We start from the raw sequence: 18092 nt of genomic DNA, 5'->3' as shown, positions 1-18092 counted from the left end.
TGGCCAACTGAACAGGACAGTCAAGACGAAGTGTTCACCCACAATGTCAGGGATCCAAAGAATCGAGTCCAGCCCTCATCCAGTTCAGGGAGCAGCAGCCGCAGTGGGAATAGTCAGTACAGTAGCTGTGACAGTGAAGAATACAAAAGCGCCATTGGGGTCTCGCTATTCAAGAAGAATGAGTCACCGGTGGAGGATGTCCATGGAGGCTCTGAGGAAAACCAATGCAGTCCAGTATGTGCTGTTACAGAACCACATACAGAGCCTAAGAGGGAGTCTTCACATAATGGTGCAGATTGTTGTCAACCAGAGAGACATAGTAATGGACACACAGGGGCGGGTGCCCTAGAGACAGAAAGAGACTCTAGACAGGATAGACACAGTGCCTGTGTCAGTGCAGAGTTTACGTGGGAGAAGTCAGCCCCGGTGGCAGAGGTTACAGAAATGATGAGTAATCTCACATGTGAGAGAAGGACGTCAAAATGTGAGGTGTTTTCACCAAGAGGAAAGGAGCCTCAAAGTGAGGATTGTGACGCTGTCATAAGTCCTTTCGTTACTGGCAGGACACGCTCGCGGCTGAGCCGCTGTTCGCAGCAAGCCAGCCAGAGTTCCTCCTCGCTGTCGTCCTCTTGCCTCTTTGAAGTGACCCTGCCAACGCCGACGCGCATGCGTCGTCCAACAAGATCACAGGACAGTCCTGCAGACCCGAGGTACACACCAGGTGCCGTTTATCATAACTCGCCCTACTCAGGGGGCAGGTATGGTGAGCCTTCGAACTCCGTCTATTCCCAGAGTCAAGTAGAGACACTGAGGGCCGATCAGTGTCCAGCTTCATACGATGGACTTAGCCAAGCAGATACAGTCATCCTGTCAGACAGTATGGCTGATACTTTTATTCTTGATAAACAAACTTGTGAGAAGTTTACAGGCCCGTTTGGAATCACCAAGGGCAATATGTTGGCAGCTGGTCTTGGAAAAGAGAAAGTATCCAGTGGTGATGAGTTTATCACTGATGATCTCTCCAGCTCCAGTGGAAAAGGGTCTGATTGGAAGCCTGGAGGAAGCACTCAGGAGGGTAGCAAAGAGAGCGTGGAGGACTCTTGGATCACAGATTTGGAGTCTCAGACATCGTCCCTGTCCAGTGTTGACACGCCAGAGAAAAATCCCCCTGACACACCAGGCACCGGATGCACCCCCCGGTACAGCATGAGTCGCTTGTCTGGCCACTGCAGGCCCCAATCGCTGGCCAACCTGTCTTACACTCCAGGAGGACGTCCTCATCTAGTAGACGTGGACGAGCCTGTGGAGTACTTCTACACAGACACAGAGGGGGGCCACGAGCTGATCGAGACCCACGTGCCGCCCACGGCAAACACGTCCATCAGCTCCAACCTCAGTAGCACTACCAGTGATGAGACGGTGCTGTACGACTGGCGCTCCTTCAAGACGAGCCCGAGCAAAGGGAAGGAGAATGTTAAGCCTGCTGATGATGTGCTCAGTGAATTCAAAGGTTTGACAGACAAGGAGCTCAGAAAGAAGCTGGTCGAGCTGGGAGAAGCCCCTGGTCCCATAACTAACCGGACCCGACCGGTATACATGGAGCGGCTTCGCCGCCTTCAGCAAGAAACCACCAGTCAACCACAGTCCGTCCAAGGAAACACTGGTAAGTGTATCCATATGAATTGTCTTCATTACAATCTCAGTAGAATTGACAGCAAACCATTTTTTTAAGCTTTGTGAATGGCCAAATTTGCTATATTTTATGTGAGGTACAAAAATCTTTTTCTTTTTCTCCCCTAATATAGACTATAGCCCTGAGCTCAGAAGGGCTTTGCACACATTTATTTTACCCGACTCCAAAGACGATGAATATGTCCTTTGTCAGCAATTTGACCAACCTGACCAGAATAAGAAGTGGCGAGAAGGTGTCATTAAGTCCAGCTTCAATTATTTGCTCCTTGATCCCAGGTAAGTCCTATTTTAGTATTTCCTGATCTACCACTAGAATGCTATGGAATGTGGAATACAGATTTACCAGGTACAATATTAAATATTCTAAAATAGTTAGATAGTTCCGGTCCTTGATTATGATTGGCTGAATCACGCATGGTGCTTGTGAAATCCAACACAAACTCCGCTGCGCGTTGTGCCTAACAATGCCCCTTAGCTTTTCTAAAATGAGTGGAACCTACGGCCTCTCGGGGCTTATTGCTTAATTTTCTTATCTATGTGTTCTCCTCAGAGTGACAAATAACTTACCCTTCCGAAGTCAAGCCATGACCCCTAAGGAATGTTTCCAGACCTTTGTCAGTGCCATCTTCTATGTTGGCAAGGGCAAGCGCTCTCGCCCATACAGTCATCTGTATGAGGCTTTGGAGTACTACAGAGGAGATAAGACTTCTAAGGTGGGCTGCCCTATTTAAAACCAAACCAAAACAAAAAAATGTGTGTGTGTGTGTGTGTGTGTGTGTTTTTAATGTTTTTTTTATATTGTAACACTTGATTTGAAACATGAACAACTGTTGAATTTCATGTCTTAAGATCAATTTGTCTTTCTGTGCTCCAGAAACTCTGCTCGAAGGTTAAGCACATTCTGGACGTGTGGAACGCTGAACATGGCGTGATATCCCTCCACTGTTTCCAGAATGTTATCCCAGTGGAAGCGTTTACCCGGGAGGCGAGCATGGTGGATGCAATCGGTGGGTAAACAAATCACTAACATTTTGTCAGTCTATTCATAACTTTGCCTATGATAATCAATTTTAATATTCCCTGCACCCTACTTCAACAATTGTTATGTAAGTGTGTTGTTGTGAATGTTATGAATGTGTGAAACTTTTTGTTCATTATAGTCAGTTGGCAGTCTCCTCTTACAGATTGTTGTAGCTCAGGTAGTAACAGTCTTGTGCTAGCTCATTCCTAATGTCCATTCACATTGATGCATAAATCAGGTGTGAAGATGCTGACCAATCAGAAGCGTGGAGACTATTACGGGGTCGTGTCCACCTGGACGGCGAAGCGTAAACGGGAGCTGGGAGTGCACCTGCTGTACCGGGCCATGCAGATCTTCCTGGCCGAGGGGGAGCGACAGCTGAGACCAGCAGACATCAGGGCGGGCCACTGAACATCCTGAAGAGGCGGCAGTGGTGGGCGCATCGTACCAATAGAGTATAGAGCTGCATTAACAGTGTTACTGAACACTAAGCATCAGATGCATGTTTAAGAAGCATTTTTAATTGAGAAAACAATAGCAGTTATGTGAAAAACGAGGTGGACCACTAGCTTATAGCAACACTGGACACGTCAAACCACAGGAGACAACCTGTGTTCGTAACTTGCCAACTACGAAATAAAATGGTACAGTCCTGTGTGAACTCTGCTGCTTGGGGGTGAGCAATATATTAATCACTCCAACCGTCATCTCATAAGTTCATCCAGACTTTTAGATAGAGGATCAACTAGAGGTGTGAGCACAAGGTGGCACTAGCGTGTAGAAGATTAGACTTAATCTTTTTTTGGACTGATGAAGGAGAAGTTTCATTTTAAGTCAAAGTTCAAGGACATCGCTCTGCTGGCCCAGGGCTGTACTGGAATGCATTATTCATCAGCATAAGTCAGACTAGAAATCAAACATGTGAAAACTACTGTACAACTTGTGAGAAAGGTACAGCATGAGATCAAGAAACTAAACATATTCAAGTGAATGTAAATAGCAAACCATTTACAATCTAGTTTTATTAGCGGTATAGCAGTATATTTTTTAGCAGCATATTATAAATATATGTATATACACATAGGGAATACTTTGTTCAGTTTTTTTTTCTTTTTCTCTTATCATTAGAATGCATCCTTGTCAGGTTATCAGGTTGTTGCACGATGCCAAACATGCACCTTTTTAGAACACGTGGTTTAGTGTTAGCAAAGCTCATTGTTGTATTAGGTTATGTCATATATTTTTAAAAAAAAAATCAGTTTTAGTTGGTGTTAGTTGGCAGGGATGTTATCAGGTAGTTCACAGGTAGTTATGGACAAATGCATTTCATTCACACTTGTGCACTAGGGAGATTCTTTCAGGAATGGGTAAGGTTTTTGGTCAAACCTGTTAAGATTGTTTTCAATGGATAGGTTCAAATTAGGCTATAAAATATACTGTCTGTAGTACATCACAGCACACATTTGTATGCCTTTGTATTAGTAACTTTGTGATCTTTGTGATGATTTTATGTAAATGAAGTAATATGTTTTATGTATAATGTAAAAGAAATCTTAGTGCTTTTTTAAATTTCATTTTCTTTAATGTCTTAATTTCTGGAAAAATAAAAACAACCAGTAATATTTTAGGCATTCCTGAAATGGTTTCACAGCCTTGTATTTGTTTAATCAGTGACAGTAACCACAGTTTCAAACAGACAACGATGTTCCCAATCCTCAAGTAAAATAGCAAGTTGTTTAGAGGTAGACCTGATGAGACGTGTATTCCTCACCAGTTACAGCCCAGTAGTATCAGCACTCTCTGATAATACAGATGTTACACTAGATAGTTACAACTGGATGCCTTGTACTTGCTGGGGACAGTTTGTACATGTACAATACTATATTTGCTGTGTGAAAGCATTTCTCAATCTGGAAGTCTAAATGACTGTTAGTGTTCAACGATATAAAATAGCAGCAAAAAGTCACATTGTTCAAAAACAGCATAGAGTGATTTTTTTTAAAACCTTGTCTAACAATCCAAAGAACAGAAAACCAAAGTGTTAATGTTGCATAATTTGCCCAGTTCACTGGTATTTCCCTGAAGAAGAAAAAAAATACTGCCAGCAGTGTTTCCTTGTCTTGATACACGCATGGAAAGCAACATAACTCCACAATACATAGAGATGATATGATGATTTACAATCCAATTCATTCATAATGTGTCCCATGTATTCTGTTATTTCAAGAAACCCATTTATTTGTGTCCATGAATAATAACCCAATGTCAGCATAATGTTCTTTTAAAAAAATAAAAGAGTAAGGCGTCTGGACAATGGTCCTTTGGATACAATGCATGTTTTTGATTCTGAAATGTACTGATATTAACAACATAGACATGTTTGATAATTCCTGTATCATTTCTAAGGGATCAGACTTGAAGTTTCCACATGACCCATAAAACCACAATAACACAATAATGAAACCTGTGTTGACAGCAGTAGTCACTGTCTGCGTCCACAATCTTGTCAATCTCTAACATTTTCAACTCTTTCTCTGAGTAAACCCTAAACCCTTTCTATAATATAAAAATCAGAGAGTAAAGGAATTAATATTGAGCGAAAGTATTATCTGTAAACCAGAAGCCCTTACCTGAAGAGCATGAAAGAATGATAACCTGATAACTTTCTCATAGTAGTTAGGAACAGTAGTGAGCAATGTCCTTCGTCCAAACATTTCTATGCTTATCCTTCACACAAATGACCATCGGTTCTCCCAAAACAGCTTTTCATTCTAACTCAACCTTGCCTGATTTACCATACACCCAGTGGCAGTTGTATCTTGTGTGGTGGTATGGACACCCCTCCCAAACACACACAATTGTGTGCAGACTGGTTTTATATTATCGTAAAGGATTTAGCACAAACTGAAAAAACCCCCAATATATTTGTAAAACTATATATTTACAGTATCATGAATGAATTTTGGTTTATTTGGTAGTATTTGGTTCTGTATAAACTTGATGTGCCACTCCATCTACCATCCAGTGGGGAAACCTCAGGTCATGCTACCTTCATTCCCTTTGTATACCTCTAAGTGGAAGACCCTCCCAGGCTTGCTTAATTCACAAACTAGAATCTGTGTGCCCACTCTGACAAGGTTAACTGACCTACACAATAACATGAAATCTTTAACATGACATGCAAAAGAATTAGAAAATCAATTGTGCCAACTGATCCTTTATTCCATCCCTCCCAGGCAATCCGTGCTGCACCCTGTAAAACAGTGGTTCTTAACTGGTCTGGCTTTGGGACCCACAATTTCCCATGTTCATGAAGTCGCGACCCATATATATATTTTATAGCGTTCAAGACAACAGATTTGGTGAGCTACATGCTAAGACAGGCGAAGTGCCTGTAGGCCTATTTGTTTGGAACATGCTGTTTGGCATTAGATTTGTGAAGTCTCCAACTCCTGATGTCACCTTAAAGTACTTGACATGTCTGTCTTTGACAGGTGTACTTTATTATGAGGCATTTTCGCTCATGTTCCAGCAATTGTGAACATCGCACACTGTGGATTCTGCACCATTTCGTCTCAATTTAAGTCTATTTGAAATGGGAGATTTCTTCTCTTTTTTTAACCACAAGCTCCGCGACCCACCCAGAATGGTTCCGCAACCCACTTTTGGGTCCCGACCCACCAGTTAAGAACCACTGCTGTAAAATGCCCCCTTCGGCAGCTGCCTATGTCACCCACACATATATCCACCACTGCATACACCGTACCAGCTCTTGTGGTGTACAAGTCTGTAAACTGTATCTGTGCCAGTGCTGTGCTTAATACAGTATTGACAGGCCCTCTTAGACCTGCCATCATCCTTCTTCTCTAGCCTACCAAACAGCTTGAGAGAACAACCATCAGAAAGGAGCGCTGGGCCATCACAGCCTTCCCTGTGTCTCTGTCCTGTGCTTCCCTGCTTTGTTTACTTCAGTGCAAAAGACGAGGATGGGTGCTATTTTGGTTTGACCCATCTCTTCCGTTAAGCTCTTCTGGAAGGAACGTACCCTCTTTGTGAGGACACTTGGCACGACCTTCAAGCAAGCCACTGAATCTCTTCCTTACAAAAAAGAGCTTCTAGACCGTTATTTGTTCTTGATTTTGGACTTAGTCTCTGACGATGGCTTAGTGTCCCCGTTGCTTACAGACACGTTGTCGGGTGCAGGCTTTGCTTCTTGTTTGGGTTTTCTCGGGGCGTCGGGCTGCCACAGGAAGAACTCATGCAGGAGGGTGTTGACGGTTTCAGGGCACTCCATCATCACCATGTGACTGCCCTCGTTGATGATTTTGAGGAAGGCCAGGAGGAGAATCTGTGACGAGACAGACAGGTTGAGTCAGAGTGGCATCGCAAAAAGGATGAAAATAAAAACACACTGCCAACTTCCCTGTAAACGTTTGGCAGTATTAATGCAATGGCAGTTCAAAGATGACATTTCACTTGTTGTTCAGTGGCATGTGGTGATGAACCCTCATGACACGGTTGACTATACCTTGAGAAGCAGTGATCCTAATGGAACTCATATGTACAGACTGAAGTGTTGTAGTGAGGGCCCTCTCAGGGAATCTGATGACATACCTCTGCCATTCGCTGATCTTCCTCCACTGGCACAAACTTGTCGTACATGCCGTGCACCAGCAGGGTCGGAACTGTGATTTCTGCGTGGTACACCTCGTCTCCCTCTGGCCAATACTGCCCGCTCATCATGGCCCGCAGTACAAAGGAGGACACGTTGAAGGCGTTGCTCTCTTTCAAGAGCTGTTTCTCTTTTGCTCCTTGATGAGCAAATCCAGCTCTAAGAGGAGCCATAATGATCATAAAGTCTTAAAATCTTTCCATTTATTTCAATTAAAAAAACATTGCTGCATACTATTTATACACTCATAAACTATTTTATACTTATAAACTTCATACATACACTCATACTATTAATATACTTATAAACATCAGAATAACATATATGGACATAATATGAACAACCACAGTTTTAATAAAGAATTACATTGTAACAACTGAAGCTTGGTCAGTTAGAAGCCAGCATGCTTGGTAACAATGTGTATGTATGCAAACGGCTCTGAGTTGATGCGTGGAAGGTGCCCTTACTTGAGAAAGCTCCAGGAGAGGCATGGTGACATACAGTGCAGCACGCAGGCTGGGAGATTGAAGATGGAACAGATACTTGGCTCCAGAGCCGTGGGTCCACCCCCGTTAATCATCACCATCTTATGGACCTCGTCAGGATACTCGTGGGCCAGGAAAGTGCAGAAAGAAACACTGTGGGAACAGGTAAGATTGTTTGCTCTTTTGTTTACGACAGCACAGCTACTTTCACATCAATGTTTACGCACATACATATATGAGTGTTTACATAATACAGCCAGAATAGACCGGCTTTCTTTTAAACAACATCACTCTTAGATACACAACATGAAAAACAGATTAAAATCTGTGACTGACCACAAAGATAAGAAAAACAGGACCCCCCAAAACAGAGTAAATCCTCAATACATTGCTGTGTTACAATACATTGGTTTGCTACATTATACATGATTTTGATGTACTGGTGTAATCTTACAGTGCTGTGCAACTTTCTCCTCGTATTTCCTATGTGTTGTATTATACTACATTGTGGGACACAAAAAAAATACATCAATGTCATACACGTGCCCACATTTAGGTCCTGACTCTCACATGGGATCCTTTCTTAAAAAAATAGTGAATTTGTGGCATGTGTCCCTGTCAGGCATTACAAGTCTTCAGTGTCAGGAAGAGACAGCTGTTTAATCTAGAGATATGAAGCCTACTTCCTGAGTACAATGTAATAACTGAAAATATGTCAAAGCAGATGGAATTACTTTTGTTTCAATGATAAAGGGACATTTTTTTGTTTTATTGGCACACACTTCTTGAATTCCTCATTCTTATGTTTTTAATTATTACACATTAAAATAAAACATAGGGAGCATTTCATAGTTGATTTACAATTTTGTGCTATAACCTGTAAACTGTTTACTGAACAGTTGTGTGTAAAGATTGTGTGTAGTTGGAAAGTTGGAAGTTATTGGCTTAACGTTAGTATTGTCACCTCACCAAGTAACACAGAGTTATCCCGTATCCATCAGTATACTCACCCATAAGAATGCCCAACAAGAATATTGCGCTTTCGGGCATATCGCTTAAATATTGCCCTCACATCCTCTGCCAGAGCATAGAATGTGTAGGCAGCCGAGACCTGAGGTACAGAACTGGCACCGTGCCCGGCCAAGTCCGGTGCCACTACTTCGTAACCCAGGTGGGAGAAGAAGTCCAGCTGACTGCCCCAAATGTCCAGGGAGCCGCCCACTCCGTGGATGAAGAAGAGGGCCACGTCTGAGTGTGTGCCCTTACAGCAGGTGATCTTCCTCTCACAGTCGATCACCACCGTGCGTTTGGGCTTACGCCGCCTGCGCTGCATTGCCTGAGGCTGCTGCACCACTGGACCATCCGGGCTGGCTTTGGACTCCTGGGGAGCTGTGTTGTTGCAGTCCGACAGCTCCACCTCCACCATGCTGTTGGGATCTGGGTCCCCGTTCTGACAGTTCAGAGTCTCCGAGCGCGCAGCATCACTGAGGTTCTCGATGTACAGTTGCCCGTTGCGGAAGACGGAGATCTTTCGCTTGCAGGGGATGCTGCCCGCTTGACCGGGGTAGTCATCCACCACCTGCCGGTCGGGGATGATGTGCCGCACCCGGATCACCCTGCCAGGCTTCACCTCCACAAACTCGAAGCCATCCGCAGGCTCAGAGGTTTCTATTGGAACTACAACATTGGCTGATCTTCCTGTTAGGCAATAGATGATCCTTTCCATGACACCAGCCAACATGGTGCGGCCCTACAGTAAACACAAACAAGGCAGTAGGGCAATTAGTATGCTTCTTTCAAAATAATCAGTTTATTTCCAAAGGACAGAAATACAGGAGGATCAGTAAAATTTAGAGACATTTGAAGAAGTTAGTTCTTATCTAAGGTACGGCATAAAAGACACTGCACACAAAAGAGACACTGTTGTGTGTGAATAAACTGTATAGATACTGTATGCATTAAAAATTAAAATGTTCAGCCAAGTATAGACTGTACACAGAGTCAAACCATGGCTTACTGGATACGAATAGAAGACCTGAACATAAGGCAGCTAACACTGTATGTAATGTTCCCTCTCTTTCTCTTTCCATACCACAAATGAAATGGAAAATGGAAGTGTTCATCTTTGTCACACCAATGTAGTTAACAGTTGACTCAATGACCAACATTATATAACATTGTCTATAGCAGGCTAAGTTAAGTAATCCAAGACTATAGCGTCAAAGTGTGTCACCTCGCCATACTCCAAATGGTGCGTTCAACAAGAGCGTTTGGGAAGCTCAGCTTGATTCTGACAAAACAAGTAACATATGATGATTGCAAGTTTGCAAGAAAAACTGTTTGCCTTGCTACTTGTGCCCACAGGCACTGCACAATGGTAATGACACTGGAAAATCATATAACCAAAACCCCTCTCTTAAACACAAAGTGCACTAAGAGACAATCAGGGACAGTGGTGAGTTTACAGCAGCACTATGTGGGTTTTGGTCTAGTGAGCTAGATACCTAAACCACACATTAAACCTTGCAAATACCACCCAGAACCTGATTGGCTCTGCTATAAACTTGCTAACATGGTAACTGGAGAATTTTGGCAACATAGTCAGCAATGTCAGGCTGTGACATTGTTTAATTTTCGCAGTATGTTCCAATCCAGAACACAGACCTCATAGGACATATTCTGGATGGCTATTAGGAAGACACATGTTTATATGCCCTTCACATGAGGCAGGGATGTAGTGGTAAAATAAGAGGTGGGTAAACTATGAATTCTGTGATCTCGGTGAGGTGGACTGCTCCATGGGCTATACGATTTTTCCATTGTCCAATATTTATAACAATACCAGTGGTATTAAATGGTTCCTAAAATGTTGGTGTGTACATATTGCGAATGTGGATAATACAGTGTGATTTTTGAAAGTTGCAATTGGCGAATAAACTCTTTTGAGAGGTGGATAAACTCTAATAAGAGGTGGATAAACTATTTCTGAATACTACATCCACTACATCCCTGCATGTAGGCCTACCATCAGAATACATTTGAAAAAGATGATACCAAAACTAGTTGCCTGATAAAAACATACCTCAGAAGTGGCAAATATGCGTTAATAGAAAAAAATGTAGCAAATCACTGTTTGTTGTTATTGTTGTTATGCTTGGTTGATCCAGGATGTGTGTGGCCTAATAATTTAACATTGATGTAACAATGTATCAACTAAAGTTACTAAATTTTCCACTCTGAATTTTTGCCACTTCCACTGAAATTCTTTTGGTGAACTGTCCGCAAACAAAGTGGTGGTGATTTGTTTTCAACATTTTGACTATATGTGTATTTTAGTGTCCAAAAGAGGGTGAGCTCTTTGGAATAAACAAATAAAACAACATTATTATGGGCTACATGTGGGCAACTCTAGGCCTAGGCCTACTGCCAAAACATGACCCCAACCTTGCCATCAGGCCTTAGGCTACATAACATGGGGTTCTTGGTGATATGACATGATGACTAGGCTATTGCCTTACTTTGCCTGTTATCAATAGATTAATTAGTCATTAAAAAGTAAACTGCTTATATTACACGCTCAAAAATGCATAACAAATCCTCAGCAGCTCCCCTGTGTAAGACATGTTCTTTATTTGGCCATGTATAACTGGGTTAAGAGCACTGCTAATGCAATCTCAGTGATCCAATGTTAGCTCCGTAGTAGGCTACTGTTCACCAATGGACGATGGTACCGACATAACCTACAGTTGACATACACACTGAACAATGAGAGTAATTGCCAGAATGTTTCAGGCTTTGTTCTGCGGGAAACATTTAGTGGTCACGTCACTTGACACTATTTGAAAATACATAAAACTTGTCGATCAGTCCCTTTAGCCTAATATTGTGACACAATTAATACCACAATAACTGTACTGTTAAAGAGTTCTTTCACTTACAGTGGCAAAAGTATAGGCTTTATAATTAATAAAATCTTACCTGGTGAATGATGATTCCAATAGCCTACATCTGAACGTCTGATATTGCAGGCTTACACCATTCCGTTGCCCTGCGTTGTGGAAAAAGACGAGATGTAATCTGCAGCCAATCCAATAATCTGATTTAATTGGAATCTGTTGCACTGGCCAAGGCACATGAGACGTGAGCTTTTACAATGTTACATTAAGGGCCTATCTGGTCAAATGCGACACTCCATAGACAATATTGGCCTAACTGTTTCACTTTGATACATAGGCTACTTGATTTGTTATTATAATGGTATAACTTTGCTATTCTTCTTAACACACGACCGAAGCATCCAATAATGCCCTCCTTCTTGTAGCATCAATGTACCTGCCCCCTACTGTTTGACCGACAGGCGAAATAGCCTGTTGTGATCACAGACGTGACATCAACCAGCCAATAGGCCTACTGTACTTCTTTGAACTCAGTAGTTTTCGAAAGTTGTGCCAGCCTGTCCCATGGGAATGCTGGACAAACCCTCCTTCCGACGTTTTGATTGAAACAGTGAACATCTGAGGTAGGAATGAGTAGCCTAAGCCTATACATACCCAAGAAGGCTTCCTGTACTTGCATTCAGGTATCTTTACTTGAGTGGGCCTAATTTTCTGACAACTTTATACTACCACTCCCCTATATCTGTTCGTTCTACTCCTTATCCTTACATTTTCAAAGTAGAAGTAGGCTACAGTAGGAGTAGAGACAGCTGTTCTGCCAGCAAGCTAGGCCTCCCTCAAATAACAACAGCAACAAATTTGGTATTTTAGGCAAGGCAAGGCAAGACAAGTTTATTTATATAGCACATTCCATGCACAGGGGTAATTTACGGAGCCCCCCTGGGGACAGGGTGGGCAATATTTTTAGACCGCACTTTTGCGTTCCCACGCAATACTTTTTGCGTTCCCTCGCAATACTTTTGCGTTCCCACACAATACTTTTGCGTTCCCTCACAATAGTTTTTGCGTTCCCATGCAATACTTTTGCGTTCCCTCGCAATAGTTTTTGCGTTCCCACGCAATACTTTTGCGTTCCCTCGCAATAGTTTTTGCGTTCCCTCGCAATAGTTTGGAGTGGTCTATTGCAGGGCTCTGTATTCCCAGTCTGGCGTAGGAGACACACAGGTCCATTGGTTCGCACATCATGGATAACCTCAACTTGATTAAGTTTTACTTTAACATGGGGCTCACATACAAAAATATGCTGGAGGCTTTGGCGGTGAGACACAATGTGGTTATGTGCTTGAAGACTCTGAAGCGTATTTTAAAGAAAAACGGTCTGTTTCGGCGGAGATATGATGCACTAGAAGATGCCGTGCGCTTTATCCGGGACGAACTCCGAGGCTCTGGAGGCCTGCATGGCTACAGAGTTATGCACGCCAGATGTGTCGAAAAGGGCATGTCCATCCGGAAGGAGGATGTTCGGATGATATTGTCGACACTGGATCCAGAGAGTACAGAACTCAGGAGACGCCGGAGACTGTCTCGAAGGGCTTACTTTGCCAAGGGACCAAATTTTATTTGGCATGTAGACTCCTACGACAAGTTGAAGCCCTTTGGTATCTGTATCAACGGGGCTATTGATGGGTTTTCTAGACGAATGCTATGGTTGAATGCGTACAACACTAGTAGTGACCCTAAGGTTGTTGGTGGGTACTACTTAGAGACGGCCCAGGAGCTTGGGGGATGTCCACGCATTGTCAGGACCGACATGGGGACAGAAAACAGCTCCATCCGTGATATGCAGCGCTACTTTCGCCGTAATGACACAGATGCTCATGGAGGTGAGCGAAGCTTCATATATGGGAAAAGCACAAGTAATCAAAGGATCGAGAGCTGGTGGGGCTTCCTTCGCAAACAGTGCGTGGACTTCTGGCTGGAACACTTTCACCGTTTAAAAGACGAGGGGGATTTCGTGGGCGATTTCCTGGACAAGAACCTAATGTTGTTTTGCTTTCTGGCCTTAATACAGGTAAGTTAAACGTTTTCTATTAACCTACTTTCATTTCAGCCATAGCCTGCCAGACAGAACCTTGCTTAACCTCGCTCACCTCCATTACATGAGCATCCGTGTGAAGTGTAACTTTCTTCTAAGACTCAGGTCACAGGTAAGTATACTTTGTAGGCTACTAATTTTTCAAGTAACAGGTACAGTAAACCAAGTGAATTCAGGTAAGTGAGCACATTTTCAGGTAACAGGTAAGGTCACAGGTAGGTATCAGGTAGGTGAACTCATTTTTTCAAGTAACAGGTACAGTAAACCAGGTGGATTCAGGTAAGTGAACACATTTTCAGGTAATAGGTAAGTGATTATATTTCTCTTTTGTTTTCTTTTTTTAAGTAACAAGTTCAGTAAACCAAGGGGATTTAGGTAAGTGAACAGAACACATTTTCAGGTAACAGGTAAGTGATTACATTTCTTTCTTTTCTTTTTAATTTTAGGGCAGCAATCCGCCCACACCCTTTACATTACAGGTCGAGAGTTGGCTTTGATCTGGAGATACGTCCAGACCTTGTCATGTAACCAGGCTGCTGTTGGTCTGTGGGTCGCAGGTGGTTGGCAGGTGCAGGGTGTGGGGGCTGTGTTGTTGTGCGTGTTGCATATCTGTATGCTGTGTGTCCCTTGTGTCTGGGGCGTCTCTGCTGTCACGGAGGTGCCAGCGGTTTCGCCGCAGAGTCTGTCTGTCTCCTGTCTGTTTTGTTACCGCTGCGGGTCTCCATGATCCATACTTAGTTGGGGTTTCAACTTGTCATATATCTATGTACATTACATTGTAATGGCTAGAGTAGCCTACAGACAGTGGTCTGAGGAAGTTTGGAAAATATTCAGTTGCTTAAAATGTGTTTGATCTATTTTTCCACCTCTGCAGGATGAACTGGACTGCACCAAAAATACCTGGAACAACCACCTGATTCGTCCTTCAAAGAATGTGCATGTTCCCCATGGTCGACCTGATGCTATGTACACCATTCCAGAGTTATATGGCACAGAGGACCATTTGTGCCCCGTGGAAGAGGAGGATCTGGCCAGGTGTGAGGAGTTTTGCACCCATCGCCGTGCCATTGCCTGTAACGATGATCTGTTCACCCTCTGTACCAGCATAATGGCAGAAAGAAACTTACAGGTTCCTGTGGATGCATACATGGCCATTGAGCTCTACCTTTCACTGAGATCAGAGCTCACCAGGTTCTTCAATCTTGATAGAGTTGCTTTTGGACATGACACATAGACTGCAGCTACTCCCAAAAAGATGTGGTCCCATATGTGCAAACACTACACTAACTTAACTACATTTCACAATACAACACAGTGTTCTGCATTGTTTATTTGCAGAGCTGCATGCACGTTGTCATGCAATCAGGAGGTATGCTGTACTTCATTTTTTCTAAAATTATTTTACATTTACATTACGTTTACATCTGTGTTTTTTTTTTTTTTCAAAACCATAATTTGGAACATTGTAGTGCTTGAAAAGGTGTGTTGTCAAGCAGTGCTCCCCTACAATACATACAAAATATTGCCTGGAATTAAAATGTATGTCTTGGCATAACATTTGTCATTTGTTTTTTCAACAACCTTTGTTGCAATGCACAATTTGATTTTACTATACAAATCCATGACAGCCCTCTACTGTACATCTATGAAGGAATACAGAATGAATGTGCATACTGCAGCAAAAGTGAAAAATGTTCCCAGTTTATTGAACTGATCAATGCACATGGAACAAAGTGCAAACAGCATTATAAAACCAGCCCTTCAGTAAAAGTTAATACTTGCTAGGACACAACAGATCTCATTCAAGTAGTTAAAACTGTTGGAGTTAACTCATTAACATCTTAATGCATGAGCCTTAATGCAAGAGTCATCACGCAATGCAGAAACAGGAAATAATATTTTCTGAACAGTATGACATTCCTCAGTGGGGAAAAAAACAAACCAACAAGCACACAAGTCCCTGTCATTAACAAACTGCATGGTAAGCTTACATCAGTCTCTAGAAAATGTAAAAAAATACAGGATATAACCTATGAACAAAACACAATTTATCAAATCATACCTAGATGTAATCCATTACCCAAACAGAGCTGGCAAGTATGTTATTAAAATCACAGCGCAGCTCTGGATAGTTGTGGTAACCTACAGGTAGTTTTAAAATGCAGCCACATGTGTGGGATTGAGGTCGTCTTTGAAATTCTGAGGTCTCAATGAACTCAACAGTGATTTTTTTCCCAATCAAATTGGATCCAGTGCAGAAGCGGAGGAAAAGCTGAAGGTTGTGCATATCCATATCTCCTATGTATCTCTTCAGGTATCTGGCAACTGTTGTTTGTAGAGGAGACATATTGTGCGGGAACATCAGAAGCTCCTTCACAGCTTTGGCAGTAGGTATTTTCTGACATAAAACACCATGCAGAACATCAGGTGGCATAGATGTTGCAAAGTGTTGCAAAATCGGACGCCAACTCTCTATGATAAACAATGGTGCCTGAAGGAGAGCCTTGTGTCCCAATTGTGACAGCAGTGGTATGAGATTCTCTTCATTTGGCATTTGCAGGCAATCATGTATCTCAAGAGCATCAAATAGATCATCCTTCTCCACAGAGTTAAAATCTTCCAAAGCCTTAAGAAGAACTTGTCTTTCGTTATCTGAGACATACTGTAAGAACGAGTCCTTCAAGCTGCTGGTGTTTGTACCATATAAAGCCATTTCAAGAAATGGAGGTGCCAGTTTAACTGGAAAGTAGCGTGCAAATTTCCAACCAACTACTAAAATTCTGGCAACTGCCTGCCATTCCTCAAACTGGTAATCGTGCCTAATAAATGGGACTTTAACGTCCCCTCCCAAGGTGCACCTCTCATAAAAATCTGTCCAAAACTCTGTTAGGCAATCTCTTGTAACACCACTACCCTCTCCTTCCTCCAGTGCTCCATTTGGAAGGCGCATCTTGATGGAGACATCCATATTTAAAATATCTGGGTTTTTGAAGGCTTGAATCAGATCACTGAGACAATGTCCTCTTCTAATAGTTAGTGTAATTGGTTCATCTGTTGTTTGCCCATCCAGTGTATCTGGAACATCTAGATAGATGGATAGTGATGTGGATAGAGGGAGAGAGAGAGATAAAGAGAGATAATCTTTATTGTCCACACTCATTACTCAAAAGATCACACACACACACACACACCCCACCCACATGCACATAGCAACCACCAACTTTTTATTTAAGCTACCCTTTTGCACAGCACGTACAGCTATTGGCACCCTTGGAGTGGACCATGAAGTGGAACTTAAAAAATAAACGTTTATGAATATTGTCAAATGATAATCCAGAATAATACAAACACAAAGGGAAGCAAATTCAAGGTTGACTCCTAGTGAATGATTTAAAGTTTCCTAGTTTTGTTGCAATTTGTTTTTTTGGTAAACTTTACCAGGGGAGTTAATAATTGTGAGGGGCACTGTACATATAGCCAAATACAAGGGGGTCAAGCTGTTGTTCACCTGGTATCGATGGTGGATGAATAATCTCTGGAGTGAATTGAGCATTCCCGAATCCATGCAACACCTGGTTGCCTTCATCAGCGGTGGGTGGTTGAATGTTTGAAATTGCTGCACTCTCCTGCAAAAGGAACATTTTTATAACACAGAAATATTAATTACTTAACTACATAACAAAACAATATACTTTCCCATTTTAATGACTTTGATGAGTAAGAATTACACTCCAGACTTACCAATAAGGGTACAGGTGTCTGTTGAGAGTTGCCTAATCTGTGCATGTCCTGGTCAATCCTTGAGTTTGGCTGTGGATCATCCAAACTTGGTTGTGTGTTGCTCTGATCAGCTGAGTGTGGCTGAGTATTTGACATCACTGCAATCTCCTACAAGAGAAACATTTTCATAAGTTGGAAAGGTTAATTACTGAACCACATACATCAACAGCTTACTAGTCATTATTACACGCCTCTTCATAATGCTGCAGAATGCTCCATTCACTGGAATGGGCCTTCCCAACATTCGGCGGTCTGCTAATTCTGAATAACAGACCGTTGCTAAGTATAACAGACCGCTGTCAAGGAAAATGGGCTTTGTGCTTCTATTTCACGTCTTTCATATTACTGCGCAAGTAGTCCGGCCACTTATTACTTTATAATACTCTGTTGCTAAGCTACGCGAGTTGACCTGCAGATACTTTGTAACGGACAAACTTCCAAAACATCCGGC

General features: G+C 42.4%; 4 protein-coding genes across 4 annotated transcripts in view; 2 read left to right on the top strand and 2 right to left on the bottom strand.

Moving 5' to 3' along the window:
- Positions 1-5014, top strand: part of LOC143117134 (uncharacterized) — a 9389-nt gene extending 4375 nt beyond the window's left edge. The window contains exons 5-9 of the mRNA XM_076278659.1: positions 1-1663; positions 1806-1968; positions 2243-2405; positions 2567-2699; positions 2952-5014. The exon at positions 1-1663 is cut by the window's left edge and continues 704 nt beyond it. Of these exons, the coding sequence (XP_076134774.1) occupies positions 1-1663; positions 1806-1968; positions 2243-2405; positions 2567-2699; positions 2952-3124 (2295 nt within the window). The 3' untranslated portion in view covers positions 3125-5014. The remainder of the gene's footprint in view (positions 1664-1805; positions 1969-2242; positions 2406-2566; positions 2700-2951) is intronic.
- Positions 5015-6836: 1822 nt separating this feature from the next.
- Positions 6837-9611, bottom strand: LOC143113396 (protein ABHD8-like). Its single transcript, XM_076275422.1, has 4 exons — positions 8881-9611; positions 7853-8023; positions 7328-7544; positions 6837-7061 (listed from the first exon to the last, which is right to left on the bottom strand). The coding sequence occupies exons 1-4, from the start codon at positions 9609-9611 to the stop codon at positions 6837-6839; spliced, it is 1344 nt and encodes a 447-aa protein (XP_076131537.1).
- Positions 9612-12701: 3090 nt separating this feature from the next.
- LOC143116230 (uncharacterized) lies at positions 12702-15392 on the top strand. The gene is made up of 2 exons (XM_076277627.1): positions 12702-13837; positions 14736-15392. Exons 1-2 carry the CDS (start codon positions 13010-13012, stop codon positions 15093-15095), a joined length of 1188 nt encoding a protein of 395 aa, XP_076133742.1. The 5' UTR covers positions 12702-13009; the 3' UTR covers positions 15096-15392.
- A 229-nt stretch (positions 15393-15621) lies between these two features.
- LOC143116214 (uncharacterized) lies at positions 15622-17744 on the bottom strand. Its single transcript, XM_076277626.1, has 3 exons — positions 17603-17744; positions 17370-17487; positions 15622-16945 (listed from the first exon to the last, which is right to left on the bottom strand). The coding sequence occupies exons 1-3, from the start codon at positions 17735-17737 to the stop codon at positions 15924-15926; spliced, it is 1275 nt and encodes a 424-aa protein (XP_076133741.1). The 5' UTR covers positions 17738-17744; the 3' UTR covers positions 15622-15923.
- Positions 17745-18092: the final 348 nt, after the last annotated feature.

The sequence above is a fragment of the Alosa pseudoharengus genome, unplaced genomic scaffold (genome assembly GCF_046254945.1).
Source record: "Alosa pseudoharengus isolate Yale_2024_CS ecotype anadromous, Long Island Sound unplaced genomic scaffold, YU_APseudo_1.1 YU_APseudo_1.1_scf_11, whole genome shotgun sequence".
NCBI lineage: Eukaryota > Metazoa > Chordata > Actinopteri > Clupeiformes > Clupeidae > Alosa > Alosa pseudoharengus.
Note: the sequence above shows the minus strand (reverse complement) of the source record. Positions and strands in the feature narration are given on the sequence as shown.

Coding starts and splice junctions, on each gene's coding strand:
- LOC143116230 (XM_076277627.1), top strand. CDS start 13,010: ATGGATAACCTCAACTTGATTAAGTTTTACTTTAACATGGGGCTCACA. Junction 13,838..14,735: donor GCTTTCTGGCCTTAATACAG/GTAAGTTAAACG, acceptor CCACCTCTGCAG/GATGAACTGGACTGCACCAA.
- LOC143113396 (XM_076275422.1), bottom strand. CDS start 9,611: ATGTTGGCTGGTGTCATGGAAAGGATCATCTATTGCCTAACAGGAAGA. Junction 7,545..7,852: donor CTCTCCTGGAGCTTTCTCAA/GTAAGGGCACCT, acceptor GGCTCCTCTTAG/AGCTGGATTTGCTCATCAAG. Junction 7,062..7,327: donor AAGATCAGCGAATGGCAGAG/GTATGTCATCAG, acceptor GTCTCGTCACAG/ATTCTCCTCCTGGCCTTCCT.
- LOC143116214 (XM_076277626.1), bottom strand. CDS start 17,737: ATGTCAAATACTCAGCCACACTCAGCTGATCAGAGCAACACACAACCA. Junction 17,488..17,602: donor AGACACCTGTACCCTTATTG/GTAAGTCTGGAG, acceptor TTCCTTTTGCAG/GAGAGTGCAGCAATTTCAAA. Junction 16,946..17,369: donor TCATCCACCATCGATACCAG/GTGAACAACAGC, acceptor CCATCTATCTAG/ATGTTCCAGATACACTGGAT.